The sequence below is a fragment of the Bufo gargarizans genome, chromosome 4 (genome assembly GCF_014858855.1).
Source record: "Bufo gargarizans isolate SCDJY-AF-19 chromosome 4, ASM1485885v1, whole genome shotgun sequence".
NCBI classification, from domain to species: domain Eukaryota; kingdom Metazoa; phylum Chordata; class Amphibia; order Anura; family Bufonidae; genus Bufo; species Bufo gargarizans.
Genome location: NC_058083.1, coordinates 338,383,525 through 338,404,254, shown reverse-complemented (window position 1 = coordinate 338,404,254; position 20,730 = coordinate 338,383,525). Strand labels below are relative to the sequence as shown.

Here is a 20,730-nt window from a genome sequence, read left to right as displayed (position 1 = left end):
AAATCTCATGGCTATGCGAGCAGCAGCTATCGTCTATCTACTCCTTAGAAACCAATTGTAAAATTGCTTGCCTATTGTTAATTGCCTTGTGATTATGTAGATTCCCCCGTAAAATAGTGTGACCAATGACTCTGTGTAAGCAATACACTTTTGTAATGAATAGCAGAAAACTGCTGCGGCTCACGTGGGGATGAGGAAATGGATTGTAACGAACACACCTGCCTGTTCATTGACAGGGCCGGAATCTAGCCAGGCCCTGAAATGCTGCTCTGAAGCTCCAATGCGGCTTTGGGACAAACCACTATATGTTAGAAGTGAATTACTGTACTTTAAATGGTTAAAGGGAATCTCCTTGATTTTGACAGTCTATCCTCAGAATAGGTCATCAATATCAGATTGGCGGGGTCTTACTCCCAGCACACCGCTGATCAGCTGTTTGAAGAGGCCATGGTTGAGTGCTATGGCTCTTCCTAGACCACTGAGGATAGTTCATCAATACGTGAGAAATAAGATATGACCACTATCAAGCTACAGTACACTCATATACTGGTTCAGCTAGGTACACCATATTATTCATCTACAAATGGAGAGAGGAATCTAAATCTTACCTGATTCTGAGATGTTTGGAAAGGTAAATAAGACATCATTGTCCCAAGTAATGGAGGACAGATGTGAATCTTCAAGGTTCATTACTGAACTTGAACAGTGAATTATTTCCATACGTATATTAAGTACCAATTTCACTTCCGCTACATCACTTTGATTAACCTGTTAATGACAAGATTTTCATGATGGACATCATCCCTTATTATTGTACAGACATTGATCGCATTCAACTGTATATTTACAAAGCATCCAAAGCCGTCAAGTGTGTATTGGCAGTAAGATTCATTCCAGCACAAGGCCAGTCACTGTCTGTCCATACCCCAGCTGGAAGAAAGCAAGCAGGGAACTAGAGGATCACCAGACAGAACCAAGCTTCTTTCCTTAGGTTCCACAAGCTAGGGACCCAAAAAAGGGACCCAATCCCACAATGCCTTTCAGTCTATTCGCAGACCGTCAATCTCTGTTTAGTCAGATGACAGCTCATGTATTACTTTTATCTCTGACCTCAAACACTCATTATAGCTAAATTGTTATCAAACTGATAAGAGTAGGGCTTAGGCTACTTTCACACTGGCGTTCGGTGCGGATTCGTCTTGTATCTGCACAGACGGATCCGCACCGATAATGCAAACACTTGTATCCTTTTATAAACAGATCCGTTTGCATTATTCATAAAAAAATAAAAATAAAGTCATTACATTGAAAGTCAATGGGGGACGGATCCGTTTTCATTTGCACCATATTGTGTCAGTGAAAACGGATCCGTCCCCATTGACTTACACTGTAAGTCAGGACGGATCCGTTGGGCTCCACATAGTCAGGCGGACACCAAAACGACGCAAGCTGCGTTTTAGTGACTGCCTCAAAAACGCAACGGAGGCCATACACAGCCAAATTGATGCATTCTGAACAGATCCTTATCCATTCAGAATGCATTGGGGCTGAACTGATCCGTTTTGGGCCGCTTGTGAGAGCCCTGAAACAGATCACAGAAGCGGACCCAGAAACGCCAGGGTGAAAGTAGCCTTAAAAGGGGAAACATTTAGTAACATAGTACATAAGGCCGAAAAAAGACATTTTTCCATCCAGTTCGGCCTGTTATCCTGCAAGTTGATCCAGAGGAAGGCAAAAAAAAAAAAAAAAAGGTGAGGTAGAAGCCAATTTTCCTCACTTTAGGGGAATAAAAATTCCTTCCCGGCTCCATGCAATAATAAAATAAAAAACAGAAGTGTTCATAGCCTTTCCAGTCACTGTTTGTGGAGACATCTCCATCACTGAGATGACAGGAAGGTGCCAGTAGCAAAGCCAACATCCAGTGTTGTGGACCATGTTAAATGTATGATCTTTACAATTACTGCAGAAACACAAACCAGTGAAATGATTACAATAGTACTACACATCTCACTTTCCAGAAGATTAACACTGCTAGCACTGGAGCATCCCTGCTCAAACATGGGCAGTGGCAAAATAGACTATGACTACAGTTTTTGCCCTTTTGTCAACAACTGAAAGCAGTAACTAAAAAAGCATAAAATCCTGTAAATACTCATATGACCACATTAACACATCATTAGACACATTATTTTAGGACATACACTTATTTTTTTTTAGTACACGTGGGGTTAGAATTTTTCACAATTTTCTATTTTTTAACCCCTTAGTGACCAAGCAATTTTTTTTCATTGTCACATTCCAAGAGTTACAACTTTTTTTTACTTTTCCGTCAATGTGACAAGTAGTAGTTTTTAATGGCACCATTTTGGGGTACGCATAACTTACTGATTCACTTTTATTAACTCTTTCTTGGGGGTTATACATTTTGCAGTGTCCATTTTCAGTATAAATAACATTAGAACGTTATTCTCTGGGTTAGTATGATTACATCTATACCAAATTCATATACCATATTTTCCATTCTATAAGACGCACCAAATATCAGAGAGTGTCTTAAGGGGCGAAAACTAACGAGTGCATCAGTTATGGAAGCATTCATTAGTAGAGGAGGACCAGGGGCATGAATGCAGCCCTCCCTGTGAGGACTCTGTACTTGCCGCTTCCTGGTCTTCGGCTGCCGCACGCTGTGCTATGACCTGCTCACAGCGCAAGGATGTCGGAGCACTCTGTGACCTCGTGCTGTGCGACGTCAGGTCTCAGGACAGCTCTGCAAGAAGCTAGATCTCAGGACGGGGGGGGGGGGGGGGGGGGGTTTCCAGAGCAGGAGAGGCAAGTTGATTTTTTTCCCTCTCTCTGATCGGAGATCTATTTAACATGAGATCTGATTGGCGGTCTGATTAACACTGGAGGTCTGATTGGGGCTCTGAGCTGAGGTCTGATAAAAAAAAAAATTCCTGCAACAAAACCTGCATCTTATGGGCAGATGCATCTTACAGTTGTGAAAAAAAATAAAAAAATTGTGTGGAGGCTTGATTTTTGCAAGATATTTGGCAGTTTTAATTGGTATAATTTTGGGGTACATAGGACTTTCTGATTGCTTTGTATTCGTTTTTTTGTGGTGAAAAAGAAAAAAACACGGCAATTCTGGCATTTTTTCACAGGGGTTTTTATTTTATTAAGTTTTTCAATGAAAATTTATTTTTATTTAGTAAAACTTTAAAGGCTATGTACACCTTTGGGGGCAATTTTTTTAATAATTGCATTTTTACTCATTTTGGGCATTTTTTCAATTGGTCTTCAATAAAATATTCAGCCTTTTAACTGTTTTTCTAGCTGTGTAAATTGTACTTGGCTTTCAAGCTGTGCTCACCTTATTACCACCAATTGCAATCACCTCCTGCTGAACAATTATACTTGTTCTGTGGTAATTCAGAAAATTGTGTAGAACCAGTAGCCGCACACTGACCAACACATTATGTGCTATACTCTGCTCTTCCTTGGATGTGTTGTAATCTCCTGCAAGAAATAGCAAGATGGATTCTTAGTAAATACTGAACACAGCAAGTCTCAGGTCACAGAGTGTAGAAAATAAGCTTTAAAAAAAAGGACCTGTCACATTAAACATGCCGTCTGATCTACCAGCTGTCTTCTGATTAAACAATAAAAAAAAATATCATAATTATAATAAACATCCTTTGTTTTGCCAAGAAAAGCTTTATTTCGTGGCACCCCGGATCCTGATTTTTACTGTTTAATTAAAATATATTTTATATAGGATTGTGATTGAGTGCCCAGGGAGCAGCATCCATTTACCATCAAACTCAAACTTTAATCAGTATTGTGCCTACTGCACCACCATCTGGATTCTGCATTCTTGAGGTCTTTTTACGCTATGGAATGCCTTGTGTTTTTGTGTCATTTTATTGCTATGCAAGCAATAGTTTTATAGAAAAGAATTTAGTATAACTTGGGCCCCAGATGTTTTGCTCAGGGCCCTTGAACATAGTGGCCACCACACACAACTGGATGGCTGCCCTCAGGGCAGTAATAAATACTGCACCAGAGCACTGAAGCCAACAGCTGCCCGATGGTCATCATCACAGATGAGTTGGCCTGAAGCCTGCAAGAAGACATCATCACTAGGAATGAGAGAACTTGTGTTTTACAAGTTCGAGTTTGGGTTTTATAACAATTCTGATATGGATTCCTTTACCATGGACCATAACGGAATTCTATGATAGAATGTACCACAGAAGCCTTTAAAGAGACATTCCATCAAAATAGAAGTCCATGGGCCACATAAAGGATCTATCCGGTTTCTGTTATGCATTCCATCATGGCCCAAGGTAACGGAATCCATATCGGAATTGTAAGAAAACCCGAACTCCGAACTTGTAAAACACAAGTTTGTTCATCCCTAATCATCACAACTACCTGTGCTGGGATGCAGAAGAGACCTGTTGCCTGCATCGCGGATAGCGGCATGGGAACCAGTAGTCATATCTTATTTTTTTGCTGCGTCATTTTGAAGGGGGGATGACGACATACTACTGGGGGCACTACAGTGGGGCTCATTAATTTGAGGGTCATTACTATTATGGGTGCATTATTAATACTATGGGCAGCAATTATTGCACACAATATGGAGTGCGCCCCTACTTACGGGAGCCCTCTCAGATCGTACTATCACTATTAAGTAGGGCTGAAACGATTCAGCGATTAAATCGAGGTGAAAAAAATCCTTGAAAAATTGTTTAATTCACATGACCACAGAGCAGGAGTGAAATGAAGCTCCTCACTCACCACTCCGTGGCCTCCCGAGTCCTGACTCGGCACCGCGCTGCAGGGCCTTGCGTACACACATCATCAGCGCGCTGGCTGTGTGTGACGTCAGATCCCAGTGCATGCTGGGATGAAGATGCGTCTCCTGCGGACTCCACGCCGCTCTGCTATTAAAGGTAAGGCTACTTTCACACTCGCATTTTGTGCGGATCAGTCATGGACGGATCTGTTCAGATAATGCAAGCAGCGGAATGGAGACTGAACTGATGCATTCTGAGCGGATCCTTTTCCATTCAGAATGCAAACTGATCCGTTTTGGACTGCTTGTGAGAGCCCTGAACAGATCTCACAAACGGAAAGCCAAAACGGCAGTGTGAAAGTAGCCTAAGTGGTAATAAATGCATATAAAAGAAAGCTCAACTGTTCAATTGAATGGTAGAGGTGCTGATCTGCTGGTTTGACTCACCCATTTGAAAGTAGACTAAGTGAGCAGCACCTGCAGCGGGCCAGGGGAGAAACGGGGGCACCTGTGAATTGGCATGTATGAAGAGATATGGGAGGGAGGTGTGGGGGATGGAAAGGGGTTAATGGGGGCACCTGTGATTTGGCAATGGCATGTAGAAGGTTATTGGAGGGGGGGAGAGGTTAATCGGGGCACCTGTGATTTGTCATGTATAAAGAGATATGAGCAGTTGGGGATGGAGAGAGGTTAATTGGGGGCACCTGCGATTGGGCATGGAGGGGCTGATGTGGGGGACATGGTGGATGGCATGGAGGTACAGGGGAAGGGGGACATCATGGCAATCTGGATGGCATGGAGGGGCTGATGGCAGTGCCATCATGGGGGCACTGGGGGACATGGCATGGAGGGACTGCTGATGTGATGGCACTGGGGGAGTGGGAGACATGGCAATGGATGGCATGAGGGTCTGGCTCCGAGATTGTACTGCAGCAAGGGAGGGTGTGATCATGGTGGCATGGGGGACTGATTGCGGGCTTGCAGCATGAGGGGAAAGATTTGAGAACAAGGCTGACTGGGGAGGGGGCCTTATCTGTGCCTGAGATCTGTGATAGTCTGATTGGGGGGGGGGTATAGTTTGATCTGTGTTCTGATGAAAATTATTTTGTTTCTGAAATTCTTATTTTACCTCCCTGTAAGGTGTGACTCAAATTTTACTAACTGTTGCACAAAGCAAGAGGCAAGACCTAAAGAAGTATTACTTTACTTCAACTGTGAAATGGAGGAAGAGAGAAAATTGAGGCCGGGGGGTGATCAGAAGAGACAGGACAGAGAAAATGGCACAGTGTCCAAAGTTTGGGATCATTTCAAGCTGAGAAAGAAATTAAAGTCTGTACAGTGTGTCTATTGTAAAACCGAACTAGCCTATCATAATAGCACGACATCAATGCTTCAACATCTGAACAGAAAACACCCAGTTTACGCATGTAGTTCATCGAGCGGAACGGACCCAAGGTAAGTAAAGCAAACATTTTATATGATCTACACACAACACACAGGTTTCGTATTGCAATAATAATTGTTTATTTAAAGAATAACTGTCATATTTTTATTTTTTTTGCTAAAGTGTAGGGCAAGTGTTAGGTAACAATTTTGCAATAAACTTTATTTAGCCAAAACGTTAAATTTTTAATAGAAAACTGGGGCTGAAATGGCCCTTAGCAGCACTCTTCAAAGGAGCGTTGCTAAGGGCCATCCATCTCCTATTAGAAAAGGGTACACGGGCTGTGCAGACGCTGTACTTCTGTCTCCCAGGGAAGCACGGGAGGCAGAAGGCTGGGCACAGGAGTCTTAGGAGTTAAAAATTACATTTATATTCCCCCTTTCTATGCAATCTAATGCTCCGCAACATTCACTGACCTGCGATCCCTGTGATAATTTATGAAGCGGCAGCCGGCTCACTGCGCACAGTGCTTCTACTTCCGTCAGCTGCTTCATGAATTATTATCACAAGCATCGCAGGTCAGTGAATGTAATGGAGCATTCGATTGCATAGAAAGGGGGAATATAAATGTAATTGAGTTGAGTTGGCCTGCACCAAGCTAAAGGAGAAGCAACAGCAGATGGGCACACCACAACATATGCTGGTGCATGACGTAAGTACGCGCTGGAATAGCGCTTATCACATATCAAGACTGCTGGAACAAAGATGGCAAGTAACTGCTGCTCTCTCAGACCCAGAAGTGACTCAGAGAGGGAAAACACCACTACCTTGATCTGAAGCCTGAGCAGTGGAGCCTGACTGAGGAGCTAAGCCAGTTCCTTGAACCATTTGAAGGAGCTACGGTATTTGAGTGGCCAGAAGTATGTTACCCTCTCTGCACTTCCACAGCTACTGCAGAACCTAAAGAAGTCCATACAGGGTTTAGCTTTTGAGACTGCACCATTAAGGTCATACCAGGCTCATAACAGATCACAGGAACTGTCTACGTTTCAACCTGACTCTTCAAACACTGCCCTAATTGCCGCTGCTCTGGATCCCAGATTTAAGAAACTTAAATTCTTGTCTGCAGCTGAATCATTCAAGGTCCAAAGCACGGTACAGACCATGGCACTTGTTGCCAAAAAGGAAATGACACGGCCCAGTGAACATGATGGAGCTTCTTCTAGAGGACAAGAAGATAACCCTGCTGCAGCAAAGCATGCCAAGGATCATGCCACAGCCACATCATTCCTCCGGAATATACTTAGATCATCAGAGTCCAGCTCCAGTGATGAAGAGGATAAGGAGCAGCAGTTAAGTCAATCTGTGTAGAAGGAGGTCTTTATGTACTTTGGAGAACATCCCGTATCCAAGAAAGAGAATCCGCTGTCATGGTGGAAAACAAATGAAACACGCTATCCAGTACTAGCAAAGCTGGCAAAGTCCTTTCTGTGTATTCCAGCAACATCCACGCCATCAGAGCGACCGTTTTCTGCAGCAGGAAACATAGCATCAAAGCAGGACCAGCCTCAGTTCTGAGCATGTGGATATGCTCACTTTTCTTCATAGGAAACGCCAAATGATCTTTTAGGCCACGAATCAGCAACCTGTGTCACTCCAGCTGCTGTGAAACTACCACTCCCTGTATGCAACATGCTCTGTTCTTCTAACTCCTATAGAAGTGATTGAAGCATTCTGGGAGTTGTAGTTCCTGATCACTGCTTTAGGGTAAGCTGGTTCATGCAAGCTTACATGCACTTTACCATATGTACCTTATTCAGGCGATAGCTTTATCCAAACTGGTGTATAGGTCAACTGGTTTAGCAACCAATCAGATTTCACCTTTCATGATTCAGAACTCTATTGGAAAATGAAAGGTGGAATCTGATTGGTTGCTATTGGGGAACTAAGCCAGTTTTCCTTTACACCACTTTTGATGTCTATTCACCCCCATAGTTTTTGCTTTTGCCTTCTAAAAATGCCAGAAAGCCTTAGAAGAAAACAGTATGTGTAAGACAGTTAGAACTAAGGCTACTTTCACACTAGCGTTCTGCTGTCCGCTCGTGAGCTCCGTTTGAAGGAGCTCACGAGCGGAGCAGAACGCTTCCGTCCAGCCCTGATGCAGTCTGAATGGATGCGGATCCGCTCAGACTGCATCAGTCTGGCGGCGTTCAGCCTCCGCACGGCCAGGCGGACAGCTGAACGCTGCTTGCAGCGTTCAGCTGTCCGCCTGGCCGTGCGGATCCGTCCAGACTTACAATGCAAGTCAATGGGAACGGATCCGCTTGAAGATGACACCATATGGCTCAATCTTCAAGCGAATCCGTCCCCCATTGACTTTACATTGAAAGTCTGAACGGATCCGCTCAGGCTACTTTCGCACTTAGAAATTTTTCTAAGTTATTAATGCAGACGGATCCGTACTGAACGGAGCCTCCGTCTGCATTAATATGATCGGATCTGTTCAGAACGGATCCGATCAAACGCAAGTGTGAAAGTAGCCTAAAGTTGCCTGAGGCCCCCTGCACACGATCAGGATTGCGTGCGGATTTTACGCGCGGATTTGCGTGCGGAAAATCCGCACCGTAGGTCATGTACATTGTATTCTATGAGAATTTGAAATTCTCAATGCACACGATGCAGATTTTTTCCACGCGGATTTTGACCTGCGGTGCGGATTTTAAAATCCGCGACATGTCAATTAATTTTTTTTTTCCTGACCGGATTTTCTTAAGTCACTTAGTGAAATCCGCATGCGGAAAATCCGCATGCGGAAAATCCGCACCAAATCCGCACCAATTAATGCGGATTGACCGCACGGATTTGCCTGTGAACACCTGCGGATTTCAGTGCGGATTCTCCGCACATGAATCCTGAACGTGTGCATGTAGCCTGAAAGTCTTCAGAGTTGAACAGATAAAGGGTAAGGCAATGTTTAGGTCTTACTACTATGATTACTTCTATTTATTTATTTTTTTTAGCAATTTTTATTAGAATTTTGCTTTTAAAAGTTAATCGTAACAAATAATCAATAGAATAGTCGATTACAAAAATATTTGTTTACTGCAGCCCTACTATTAAGGCACTGTTACTAATGAAGGCACTCTGGGAGAAGTTTAGTACTATTGGTGGAACGTTTAGGGGGCATTATTACTATGGGGGGGGGGGGGGGGGGGCAATCTGTATGGCACTGGTTATTTCTGCAGTATAGTATTTGAGGAGCACAGAGGGCACAGTACTGGCGGTAGCATTCACTTCAACGGGGCTGGGCGTGATAACAAGCACAACCACTGTACAATGTGCTTGGTAAGCTGCAAGAAGGCCGTGGCGCTGATCGGGTCCCGGGTGTCAGACCCCACTGATCAGATATTGATGACCTATCCTGGAGATGGTAATTTTTAAAGACAAAGGGGGTCATTTACTAAGCTGAACTGCGCATCTACATAATTGGGGGCAGATCCTTCACCAGCTATGGGCCTTTATTAAGACCGGCATCTAAAACCCTGGTCTTAATAAAACGTGCCCCAAAAGACCTTTATTATGCACTAGAGTAATGTGTCGAGTAGGGCTGCAACGATTAATTGATGTAATCGATTATAATCGATAACTGGATTCGTTGTCGACGAATCCAGTTATCGAATAATCGCCGATTCGTTGCTATGCGGGCGGGCGGTCACTGCATCTTTATTTTACCTTTTACAATGACGCTCCTGTAACAGCCAGGCAGAGCGGACGGCGGCGTAACGTCACTTACTCATGTGACACGCCTGCTCCGCCTCCTTCATTCATTAAGTGGGCGGAGCAGGTGCGTCACGTGAGTGAGTGACGTTACGCCGCCGTCCGCTCTGCCTGAACTGGAGCGTCATTGTAAAAGGTAAAATAAAGATGCAGTGATTAGTCCGACTAAGCATCGGGACCGGGGCTGTTATGGGGAGGGGGAGGATCTGTCTATGGCACTGCTATGGGGAGGGGGGTCTGTGTATAGCACTGCTATGGGGAGGGGGGGTCTGTGTATAGCACTGCTATGGGGAGGGGGGGGTCTGTGTATAGCACTGCTATGGGGAGGGGGGGGTCTGTGTATAGCACTGCTATGGGGAGGGGGGGGTCTGTGTATAGCACTGCTATGGGGAGGGGGGGGTCTGTGTATAGCACTGCTATGGGGAGGGGGGGGGTCTGTGTATAGCACTGCTATGGGGAGGGGGGGGTCTGTGTATAGCACTGCTATGGGGAGGGGGGGGTCTGTGTATAGCACTGCTATGGGGAGGGGGGGGTCTGTGTATAGCACTGCTATGGGGAGGGGGGGGTCTGTGTATAGCACTGCTATGGGGAGGGGGGGGTCTGTGTATAGCACTGCTATGGGGAGGGGGGGGTCTGTGTATAGCACTGCTATGGGGAGGGGGGGTCTGTGTATAGCACTGCTATGGGGAGGGGGGGTCTGTGTATAGCACTGCTATGGGGAGGGGGGGTCTGTGTATAGCACTGCTATGGGGAGGGGGGGTCTGTGTATAGCACTGCTATGGGGAGGGGGGGTCTGTGTATAGCACTGCTATGGGGAGGGGGGGGTCTGTGTATAGCACTGCTATGGGGAGGGGGGTCTGTGTATAGCACTGCTATGGGGAGGGGGGGTCTGTGTATGGCACTGCTATGGGGAGGGGGGAGGGGGGTCTGTGTATGGCACTGCTATGGGGAGGGGGGGGGGTCTGTGTATGGCACTGCTATGGGGAGGGGGGGGGGGTCTGTGTATAGCACTGCTATGGGGAGGGGGGTCTGTGTATAGCACTGCTATGGGGAGGGGGGGTCTGTGTATAGCACTGCTATGGGGAGGGGGGTCTGTGTATGGCACTGCTATGGGGAGGGGGGGGGGGGGTCTGTGTATGGCACTGCTATGGGAGGGGGGGGGGGGGGGTCTGTGTATGGCACTGCTATGGGGAGGGGGGGGGGGGGTCTGTGTATAGCACTGCTATGGGGAGGGGGGTCTGTGTATAGCACTGCTATGGGGAGGGGGGGTCTGTGTATAGCACTGCTATGGGGAGGGGGGTCTGTGTATGGCACTGCTATGGGGAGGGGGGGGGGGGGTCTGTGTATGGCACTGCTATGGGGAGGGGGGGGGTCTGTGTATGGCACTGCTATGGGGAGGGGGGGGGGTCTGTGTATGGCACTGCTATGGGGAGGGGGATCTGTGCACTGTTATGAGGAAAGGGATCTGTGCACTGTTATGCCCATAACAGTGCACAGATCCCCCTCTCCATAACTGCGCCGTCCACAGATCCCCCATAATAGTGTCGTCCACAGATCCCCCATAATAGTGTCGTCCACAATTTGTTTTAATATGGCCTTTGAACATAATTTTTCAAGTAAGATCATATAAACCTCTCTGTTTTGTAATTTTGTCGTTTTTCCCGATTAATCGTAGAAATTAATCGGCAACTAATTGATTATTCAAATAATCGTTAGCTGCAGCCCTAGTGTCGAGAGAGGCTCTGATTGCATTTTATGTTACTAATGTTGGAAGGGTGCGTGTTCAACCTCAATCTCATAGGTTGTATCTTCAGCACAAACATTGAGTGCTGTCACATTTAAAATTACCTGGGAGAACATTAAAAGGGGTCTTCTACTTTTTACTACTGACCTATCCTCAGGATAAGTCATCCATATCAGATCAGCAGGGGTGTCGGGAGTTGGATCAGCTATTTGAGGAGAAGGCAGCTCTCTGCTCTGTTCACCTGCTCGCCGCAGAAAATGCAATGGTGAGCAGGTGTAATTACGGTGCAATTCACTACTATGGGACGGCTTGGTAGTATTCACCTGAACAGACAGAGCAATCCTATAGAAGTGAATGAGGACTCCGTACTTGTAATTACGTCTGCTCACCACTGCAATTGATGTGACAAGCAGGTAAACAAAGCAGAGAAGGCAGCGCTCATACAAGCATCTCAAAGAGCTGATTGGCGGGGTGCCAGGTGTCAGACCCCCGCTGATCTGATATTGATGACCTATCCTGAGGATAGTGCAGTAATAAATGGTTTAGAGCAGCACAAATGCACCTTGTACGACTCCCTCGGAATGCAACAGCTTGTCCAGACCACCGATCCTCAATGGTCAACAGATCAGCGAAGAAATAGAAGAGGACAGCAGCATATCCAAATGAGGGTCCTTTATTCACCGAACATCCATGAAATAATGTACAAAAAAGTGCAACGTTTCGGCTACATAGTAGCCTTTACCAAGCCCACTAATGTACTATTATCCAATGGGATATATCCCCTAACAATAATATACCTACCAAAATTAGCGACATCTGCGTTACCTTGTGTTGATAGGTGGTTACAGGGATATTCACTCGATGCACCTGATTTCATGTCGGCGTTCATTCTTCCTCTATGAGCATGTCAACGCGTCCTTACTCCTCACCCAATCATGGGTAACGGACATTACAATATCATGTGACCCGTTGATCGATGTCACATGACTTAGTCAGGCCCGCCTACACAGGAAAGCGCCTCCATATCCATGGAGTCCCTCTCTGCCATGTAATATACTACAATGTACCAAAATATCTTAAACATTTTAGACATCAGAGGCGCATCTTGCTGATCGGTCAATGTATTATATTAGTCCATATACTGTCACCGTCTATGACAATTATATTTGGGCCATAACTCAATTGCGCAGTAGTTAATAGCCGACTTTCCACCCACATGCATGGTGTGAATCCCGCATCCACCTTCCGCCACCTATAAAAAAAAAATACAAACAAGTGAGATAAAAAATATTTAAAACCAATGAACAATACTGAAGAAGCATACATATAGGTCTATATGTATGCTTCTTCAGTATTGTTCATTGGTTTTAAATATTTTTAATCTCACTTATTTGCATTTTTTTTTTTATAGGTGGCGGAAGGTGGATGCGGGATGCATTTCACTTTTATTTATGAAAAAATAAATAAATAAAAATGGACAATTTTTTTTATTTCTCTGCTTTTAAAACAGAAAGTGATACCTCATAAGATACTTCTTACTTAATATTCCTCATATGTCTACTTTATGTTGGCATAATTTTGTAAATGTCATTTAATTTTTTTGGGGAACGTTACAAGGCTTAGAATTTTAGAAGCAATTCTTAAAATTTCCAAAACCCACTTTCTAAAGGACCAGTTCAGGTCTGAAGTCACTTTGTGGGGCTTACATAGTGGAAACTAGGGGTGGACGATATAGGAGATATGCACGATATGAATTTGTGCAACGATACAGATTTTGTCTATATCGCCGGACCGCAATATGACCACAGAGCGGTAGCGAATTGAAGAAGCTTCTCACTCACCGCTCCGTGGCCTGACACTGCCTGGCTGACGATGTGTGTGACGTCAGGTCCTGCCTAATGCATGCTGGGAAGAAGACGCAACACCTGCGGGCTCCATCAGCCAGCTGCTGCCGAGCACCCTGCAGGAAAGGCAAGTATAATAACAGCGATTCTTCTGGGGGGGATCTATTTGCAAAGGATGGCCATGGGGCTGATCTGATGCCACTGGCTCTAAGGGAGATGCAGGATGATGATGGCAAATGCCATGGGGGCTGACGGCACTGGCTCTGAGGGACATGTATGCTGATGATGATGGCAAATGCCATTGGGGCTGACGGCACTGGCTCTGAGGGACATGTATGCTGATGATGATGGCAAATGCCATTGGGGCTGACGGCACTGGCTCTGAGGGACATGTATGATGATGATGATGGCAAATGCCATTGGGGCTGACGGCACTGGCTCTGAGGGACATGTATGATGATGATGATGGCAAATGCCATTGGGGCTGACGGCACTGGCTCTGAGGGACATGTATGATGATGATGGTGGCAAATGCCATTGGGGCTGACGGCACTGGCTCTGAGGGACATGTATGATGAGGATGATGGCAAATGCCATTGGGGCTGACGGCACTGGCTCTGAGGGACATGTATGATGATGATGATGGCAAATGCCATTGGGGCTGACGGCACTGGCTCTGAGGGACATGTATGATGATGATGATGGCAAATGCCATTGGGGCTGACGGCACTGGCTCTGAGGGACATGTATGATGATGATGATGGCAAATGCCATTGGGGCTGATGGCACTGGCTCTGAGGGACATGTATGATGATGAGGATTATGGCAAATGCCATTGGGGCTGATGGCACTGGCTCTGAGGGACATGTATGAAATTTGTGTTTTACTAACACTTAGGGTCCCCATTCACATGTCCGTGTGTGTTTTGTGGATCCACGGAACGCACATCGCCGGCACTTAAAAGAAAATGCCTAATCTTGTCCGCAATTGCGGACAACAATAGGACATGTTCTATTTTTTTCGGGAATGTAACTGCAGACCCAGAAGTGCGGATCCGGAATTCCGTTCCACAAAATGCAGAACAGAATTGCGGATGTTTGAATGGACCCTTAGTCTTCATCTTTACATTGTTTGGAAAAAGATCTGTTACACAATACACATATTAAAAATTTCTTGAAAAGTTTTGTAATTTGTATTTTTGCATACATACAGAAGAATTTTTTTTTTATATATATTTATATATTCAAATATAGATTTTAGGCCATATCGCCCACCCCTAGTGGAAACCCACCATAAATGACCCCATTGTAGAAACACACCCCTCAAATTACTCAAAACTGATTGTACAAACTTTGTTAACCCTTTAGGTGTTCCACAAGAATTAAAGGAAAATGGAGATGAAATTTCTAAATTTCACTTTTTTGGCAGATTCACACATCAAGGGTTAACAAAACTCAATATTTATTACCCCGATTCTGCAGTTTACAGAAACACCCCACATGTGGTCATAAACTGATGTAAGGGCACGCGGCAGGGCGCAGAAGGAAATAAGTGCCATATGGTTTTTAGAAGGCAGATTTTGCTAGACTGGTTTTAAGATGCCATGTCCCATTTGAAGCCCCCGTGATGCACCCTTAGGCCCCTTTCACACGGGTGAGTTTTCCACGCGGGTGCAATGCGTGAGGTGAACGCATTACACCCGCACTGAATCCTGACCCATTAATTTCAATGAGGCTGTGTACATGAGCGATGTTTTTCATGCATCACTTGTGCGTTGCATGAAAATCGCAACATGTCCTATATTCAGCGTTTTTCACGGAACGCAGGCCCCATAGAAATGAATGGAGCTGTGTGAAAAATCGCATCTGCAAGCAAGTGCGGATGCGATTTTCACACATGGTTGCTAAGGAGACGAGGGATGAGCGACCCGGGTCCCCATTTACTTTATTATTTTTCATTGTAACATGGTTATAATAGAAAATAATAGCATTGTTTCATACAGAATGCAAAGTGAAATGTCACTTGAGGGTTAAAAAAAACAACAACAAAAAAAACATTACTCACCTCATCTACTTGATCGCGCAGCCGGAATCCTCTTCTTTGTTCTTCTTGAAGGACCTGCAAAAGGACCTTGGCTGACGTCATCGCTCTCACCATGTCTACTTTCTTTGTTTGTTTCAGTTTTACATAAAGCATTTTTTGAGAAAATATATGTTTTTGTGTCTGCATTTTCTGAACGCCATTTTTTTTTCTGCCAAGCGTCTTGTGCAGGGGCTTGTTTTTTGCAGGAAGAGTTGAAATTTTTATTGGTACCATTTTTGGGTACATTTTGGGGATCATTCATTGATACATTATGGGGCAAGGTGACAAAAAAAATGTTGTTTTGGCACGGTTTTTATTTATTTATTTTTACAGCATTCACCTTAGGGGTTAACTCATGTGACATTATAGAGCAGATCATTTATTTAAGTTTTACACAATAATAGCATTTTTGAAACAAACAAAAAAAAAAATCATGTTTTAGTGTCTCCATAGCCACGGATGTATACTTTTTTTTTTATTTTATTTATTTCACTTTAACACAATAATAGCATTTTTTCAAACAAAAAAAAAAATTGGTTTTAACGTCTCCGTGTTCTGAGAGCTATAGTTTGGGTTTTTTTTGAGCGGTTTTCTTATGTAGGGGCTCATTTTTTTGTGGAATGAGGTGACTGTTTTATTGGTACCATTTTGTGGGACATACGCCTTTTTGATCACTTGGTGCGGCACTTTTTTTTTTATGGTGCACCCCGTGATCATGTCATATATTTATAGAGCCAGTCGTTACGGAAGCGGCGATACCCAATATGTGTTTTTTCCTTTTTTTCTTCTTCTATTTTTTATTATAAAATCAGGGGAAATGGGCTTTTTTTTTTTTTTTTTTAACTTTATTTCGTCTCACTCTGGGGCTTCAACATTTGAGGGTCCCCTCTGCAATGCATTACATTTGTAGTGTAATGCATTTCCTGTTAGTGGATTACACCCTTGCTCGGACACAGGCCTCCTACCCAGTTAAGCCAGTGCTCTCTGCTCTGCACTGATTAGGGGCAATCACCCCGAAACAGCTGTCTGCAGATGAGGTGCTGGCTTATTTAATATCCAAGTCATGTCTCAAGGCTTATTTTAAAGAGCTGAATATTGACCTATAGGATAGCTGCCTTACATCTGGTGGCAATAGAGGCAAAGCTTGTTAAGAGCTAATTTGCATTTCTTCCCTACTAGAAGTTATGAATGAATTGCTAGCAGTCTGCAGTAAGGGTACAGGGGGAGGTAACAAGTTGGGGTATGTACCTGTCCAGTCTGACAATGGCAGCACTAATTGGATAGAGTGAGTCTGTGCAGGTACACCCCCCCCCCCCCCCCCCAACTGGTTACCTCCCCTCTGTCCCCTTACTGCAGACTGCTAGCAATAATTCATAAATTAGTTCTAGTAGAAATAATGCAGAGACGGCACAACACACAGACATAAGAATAGATGCTCCAGAATTGTTAATACATGGAGTGGTGACAGGTCCTCTTTAATGACACTTATACAGTATATTGCATTAAAATATTCCATACTGGGGTTAAAATAAATGGCTTATTTAACTTTTTCTCCTTTTTGAGTTTTTTTAAAATATGTAAATGTAAACCACATTCACCTAAATTTATCAGGACAGCACAATAGTACGTGGATATGAAAAATCATTTCAAAGTTATCCACATATAATGTGACACATACCAGATTTCTAAAATCTGGAGTTGTCCTGAAGCTATAAAATGGCTTAGTCTACTTTCACACTGGTGTTTTGGATTTCCGTTTCTGAGATCCGTTTTGGACCGCTTGTGAGAGCCCTGAACGGATCAGTTTTGCCCTTAATGCATTCTGAATGGAAAAGGATCCGCTCAGAATACTGCTTGCAGCGTTTTGGTGTCTGTCTGACGAAACTGAGCCAAACGGATCCGTTCTGACACACAATGTAAGTCAATAGGGACGGATCCGTTTTCTATGACACAATCGGGCACAATACAAAATGGATCCGTCCTGGCTATGTAAGGCTACTTTCACATTAGCGTTCGGGGCTCCGCTTGTGAGTTCTGTTTGAAGGCTCTCACAAGCGGCCCCAAACGCATCCGTCCAGCCCTAATGCATTCTGAGTGGATGCGGATCCGCTCAGAATGCATTAGTCTGGCACCGTTTGTCCTCCGCTCAGCAGGCGGACACCTGAACGCTGCTTGCAGCGTTCAGGTGTCTGCCTGGCCGTGCGGAGGCAAACGGATCCGTCCAGACTTACAATGTAAGTCAATAGGGGACGGATCCGTTTGAATTTGACACAATATGGCTCAATTTTCAAACGGATCCGTCCCCCATTAACTTTCAATGTAAAGTCTGGACGGATCCGTCTGAAGCTACTTTCACACTTAGGCCCCTTTCACACGGGCGAGTTTTCCGGGCGGGTGCGATGCGTGCACCCGCACTGAATCCTGACCCATTCATTTCTATGGGGCTGTGCACATGAGCGGTGATTTTCCCGCATCACTTGTGCGTTGAGTGAAAATCGCAGCATGCTCTAAATTGTGCGATTTTCACGCGACGCAGGCCCCATAGAAGTGAATGGGGTGGGTAAAAATCGCATAGCATCCGCAAGCAAGTACGGATGCGGTGCGATTTTCACGCATGGTTGCTAGGTGACAGTCTATTCACTGTATTATTTTCCCTTATAACATGGTTATAAGGGAAAATAATAGCATTCTGAATACAGAATGCATAGTAAAATAGTGCTGGAGGGGTTAATTTTTTTATTTTATTTTTTTAAGTTAACTCACCTTCTCCTCTTGATCGCGTAGTTCCCGGTCTCTTTACTTCTTGAATGATGAGCTGTGGGCTAAAGGACCTGTGGTGACGTCAGATCACATGCTCCATCATCACGGTGATGGACCATGTGATCTGACGTCACCAAAGGTCATTTAGCCCACAGCTCATCATTCAAGAAGTAAAGAGACCGGGAACTACGCGATCAAGAGGAGACGGTGAGTTAACTTTAAAAAAATAAAATAAAATGTACCCCTCCAGCACTATTTTACTATGCATTCTGTATTCAGAATGCTATTATTTTCCCTTATAAACATGTTAGAAGGGAAAATAATACAATCTTCAGAACATCAATCCCAAGCCCAAACTTCTGTGAAGAAGTTCGGGTTTGGGTACCAAACATGGGCGATTTTTCTCACACGAGTGCAAAACGCATTACAATGTTTTGCACTCGCGTGGAAAAATCGTGCATTTTCCCCACAACACACCCGCCTCTTATCCGGGCCAAAAATAAGACGCCCGTGTGAAAGAGGCCTTCGAATTTTTTTTTACAATATAATGCAGACGGATCCGTTCTGAACGGATCCATCGTCTGTATTATATGAGCGGATCCGTCTGGGCAGACCCCAGACGGATCCGCTCTGAACGAAAGTGTGAAAGTAGCCTGAAAGTAGTTCTGAAAGGATGCAGACGGTTGTATTATCTGAACGGATCTGTACCGAACGCGAGTGTGAAAGTAGCCTTAGTCCTAAAAGGGTAAATTAATAAAATTTAAGTTATGTGGAATCTTTTCTCACACAGCTATATATGAGCCCAGAACCAAACTACTGTGTTGTGCATCAATGGGGGCACCTGGTTGGACCACTGCTGACATTGTACATTAGTCACACTGATGAGAGGCCACTTACTTATGTCCATCCCGCAGGTTATTCGAGAAACGCCTCTGTTCACGGGAAATCCATTTAGGTGTATTCGCCCCCTTGCATAGCTGATGATGGAACTGACCTACATAGAACAAAGGAATCACAGTTTTTCTCAGCCATATCTATGTAGAATGCACAGGTTACAGCTTCCCGAGTCTGGCACCGAAGCAGCAGAGAACCTCCAAAGCTGAGGTCAGTGACCACAGACTGGACATTCATCCCCACAGAGTGGGGACAGGAGCCTCGGATAGCATGGAGACGGGTCCATGCCGCGGGTGCTTCTCTCTGCTTGTCCTAGCACTCTGATCCCCACTGATGAAACTATAGACAATTTCTCCGATATATCAAGTGTTGTTGTTTTTTTACTCAGTGACCTTTAAGCTTCTCAAATTCTCAATGTGCCATCATGTCATTGATCAGTTACCCGGCATTGAGTAATGACTTACCTGTGTTGTCACCCGCTCTGACCCATGTAAGGATGTCACATTCACTCTTACAGTCTCCTAAAGATAAAAAAGTATTCCGTTTTAGGATGCATGACAGCGGGGAGATCTGGAGGTGCCGCACAAGATTTCTCAGGGGTGAATATAGCCTACAATCATTTGAAAGGAAGTCTTCACAGATAAAGTCAATCTTACCAATCCTTTCAGGGTAGATTTACTAAGATTGGCGCTTAATCGGCCAGCCTTACGCAAAGACTAGTAGTAGGCAGTAAGATAGATGCACTGAATTTATTAAAGGGGGTCTGACATCTCAAAACACCCCCCAACCTAGAACTGTAAGTGTAAGCTGACAAGTGGGGGGCACTGCAGTCTTGGCCACCTCTCCATTCACCGCTCAGACTGCTGGAAATACCCAAGTGGACTATCTTTATTATATTTAGGGTTCCAGGAAGTCAGACAACCCTTTAAGCTAGCCTAATGTGTACAGGGTCCTGTGACAGGACTGAAACCCTGCAGTCTGTACATTTTATGGTGGGAGGAGGCTGGGGTTCATAAGTAAGGGCACAGAGTACATTGGGTCGTTCTAAAAGTATCCTGGGAAACAAATAAGGAAACCCCACTCTTTACCAGCGGACAGGAAGTTAACCGGGACTTTCCCAATAAACACAGGCACCTCGGTGCTAGGAGCGGTCACGTGATGCCCCGTTACCTGCACACGGGTCCTGATACCATCGTCCTGAGCGCTGGCGAGGAGGGCTGCCAGCAGCAGAGAAGCCACAGGCAGGTAACGGCAGCACGGCCCAGAACTCTGCCCGAACCGCACCATCTTCTACACAGGCGCTGAGGACGGGAAGCGCCAGTCCTCATAACCCCGCCCCCTCCAGCGTCACGTGCCTCCTTGGTCCTTCCCGTTTATGGGATTCAGCCTTTACCGTAATAGAAGCAGGAGATTTCGAAACGGCGCGGTCAGTGACGTCACCGAG

The 20,730-nt window shown here is 44.8% G+C and overlaps 1 protein-coding gene across 1 annotated transcript in view; it reads right to left on the bottom strand.

Annotated features, from left to right (window-relative positions):
- Positions 1-20,724, bottom strand: part of GINM1 (glycoprotein integral membrane 1) — a 31,950-nt gene extending 11,226 nt beyond the window's left edge. The window contains exons 1-5 of the mRNA XM_044288796.1: positions 20,457-20,724; positions 19,751-19,807; positions 19,290-19,386; positions 3,371-3,516; positions 609-768 (exon numbers count right to left, since the gene is read on the bottom strand). Coding sequence (XP_044144731.1) covers positions 609-768; positions 3,371-3,516; positions 19,290-19,386; positions 19,751-19,807; positions 20,457-20,573 — 577 coding nt within the window. The 5' untranslated portion in view covers positions 20,574-20,724. The remainder of the gene's footprint in view (positions 1-608; positions 769-3,370; positions 3,517-19,289; positions 19,387-19,750; positions 19,808-20,456) is intronic.
- Between the last annotated feature and the right edge of the window lie 6 nt (positions 20,725-20,730).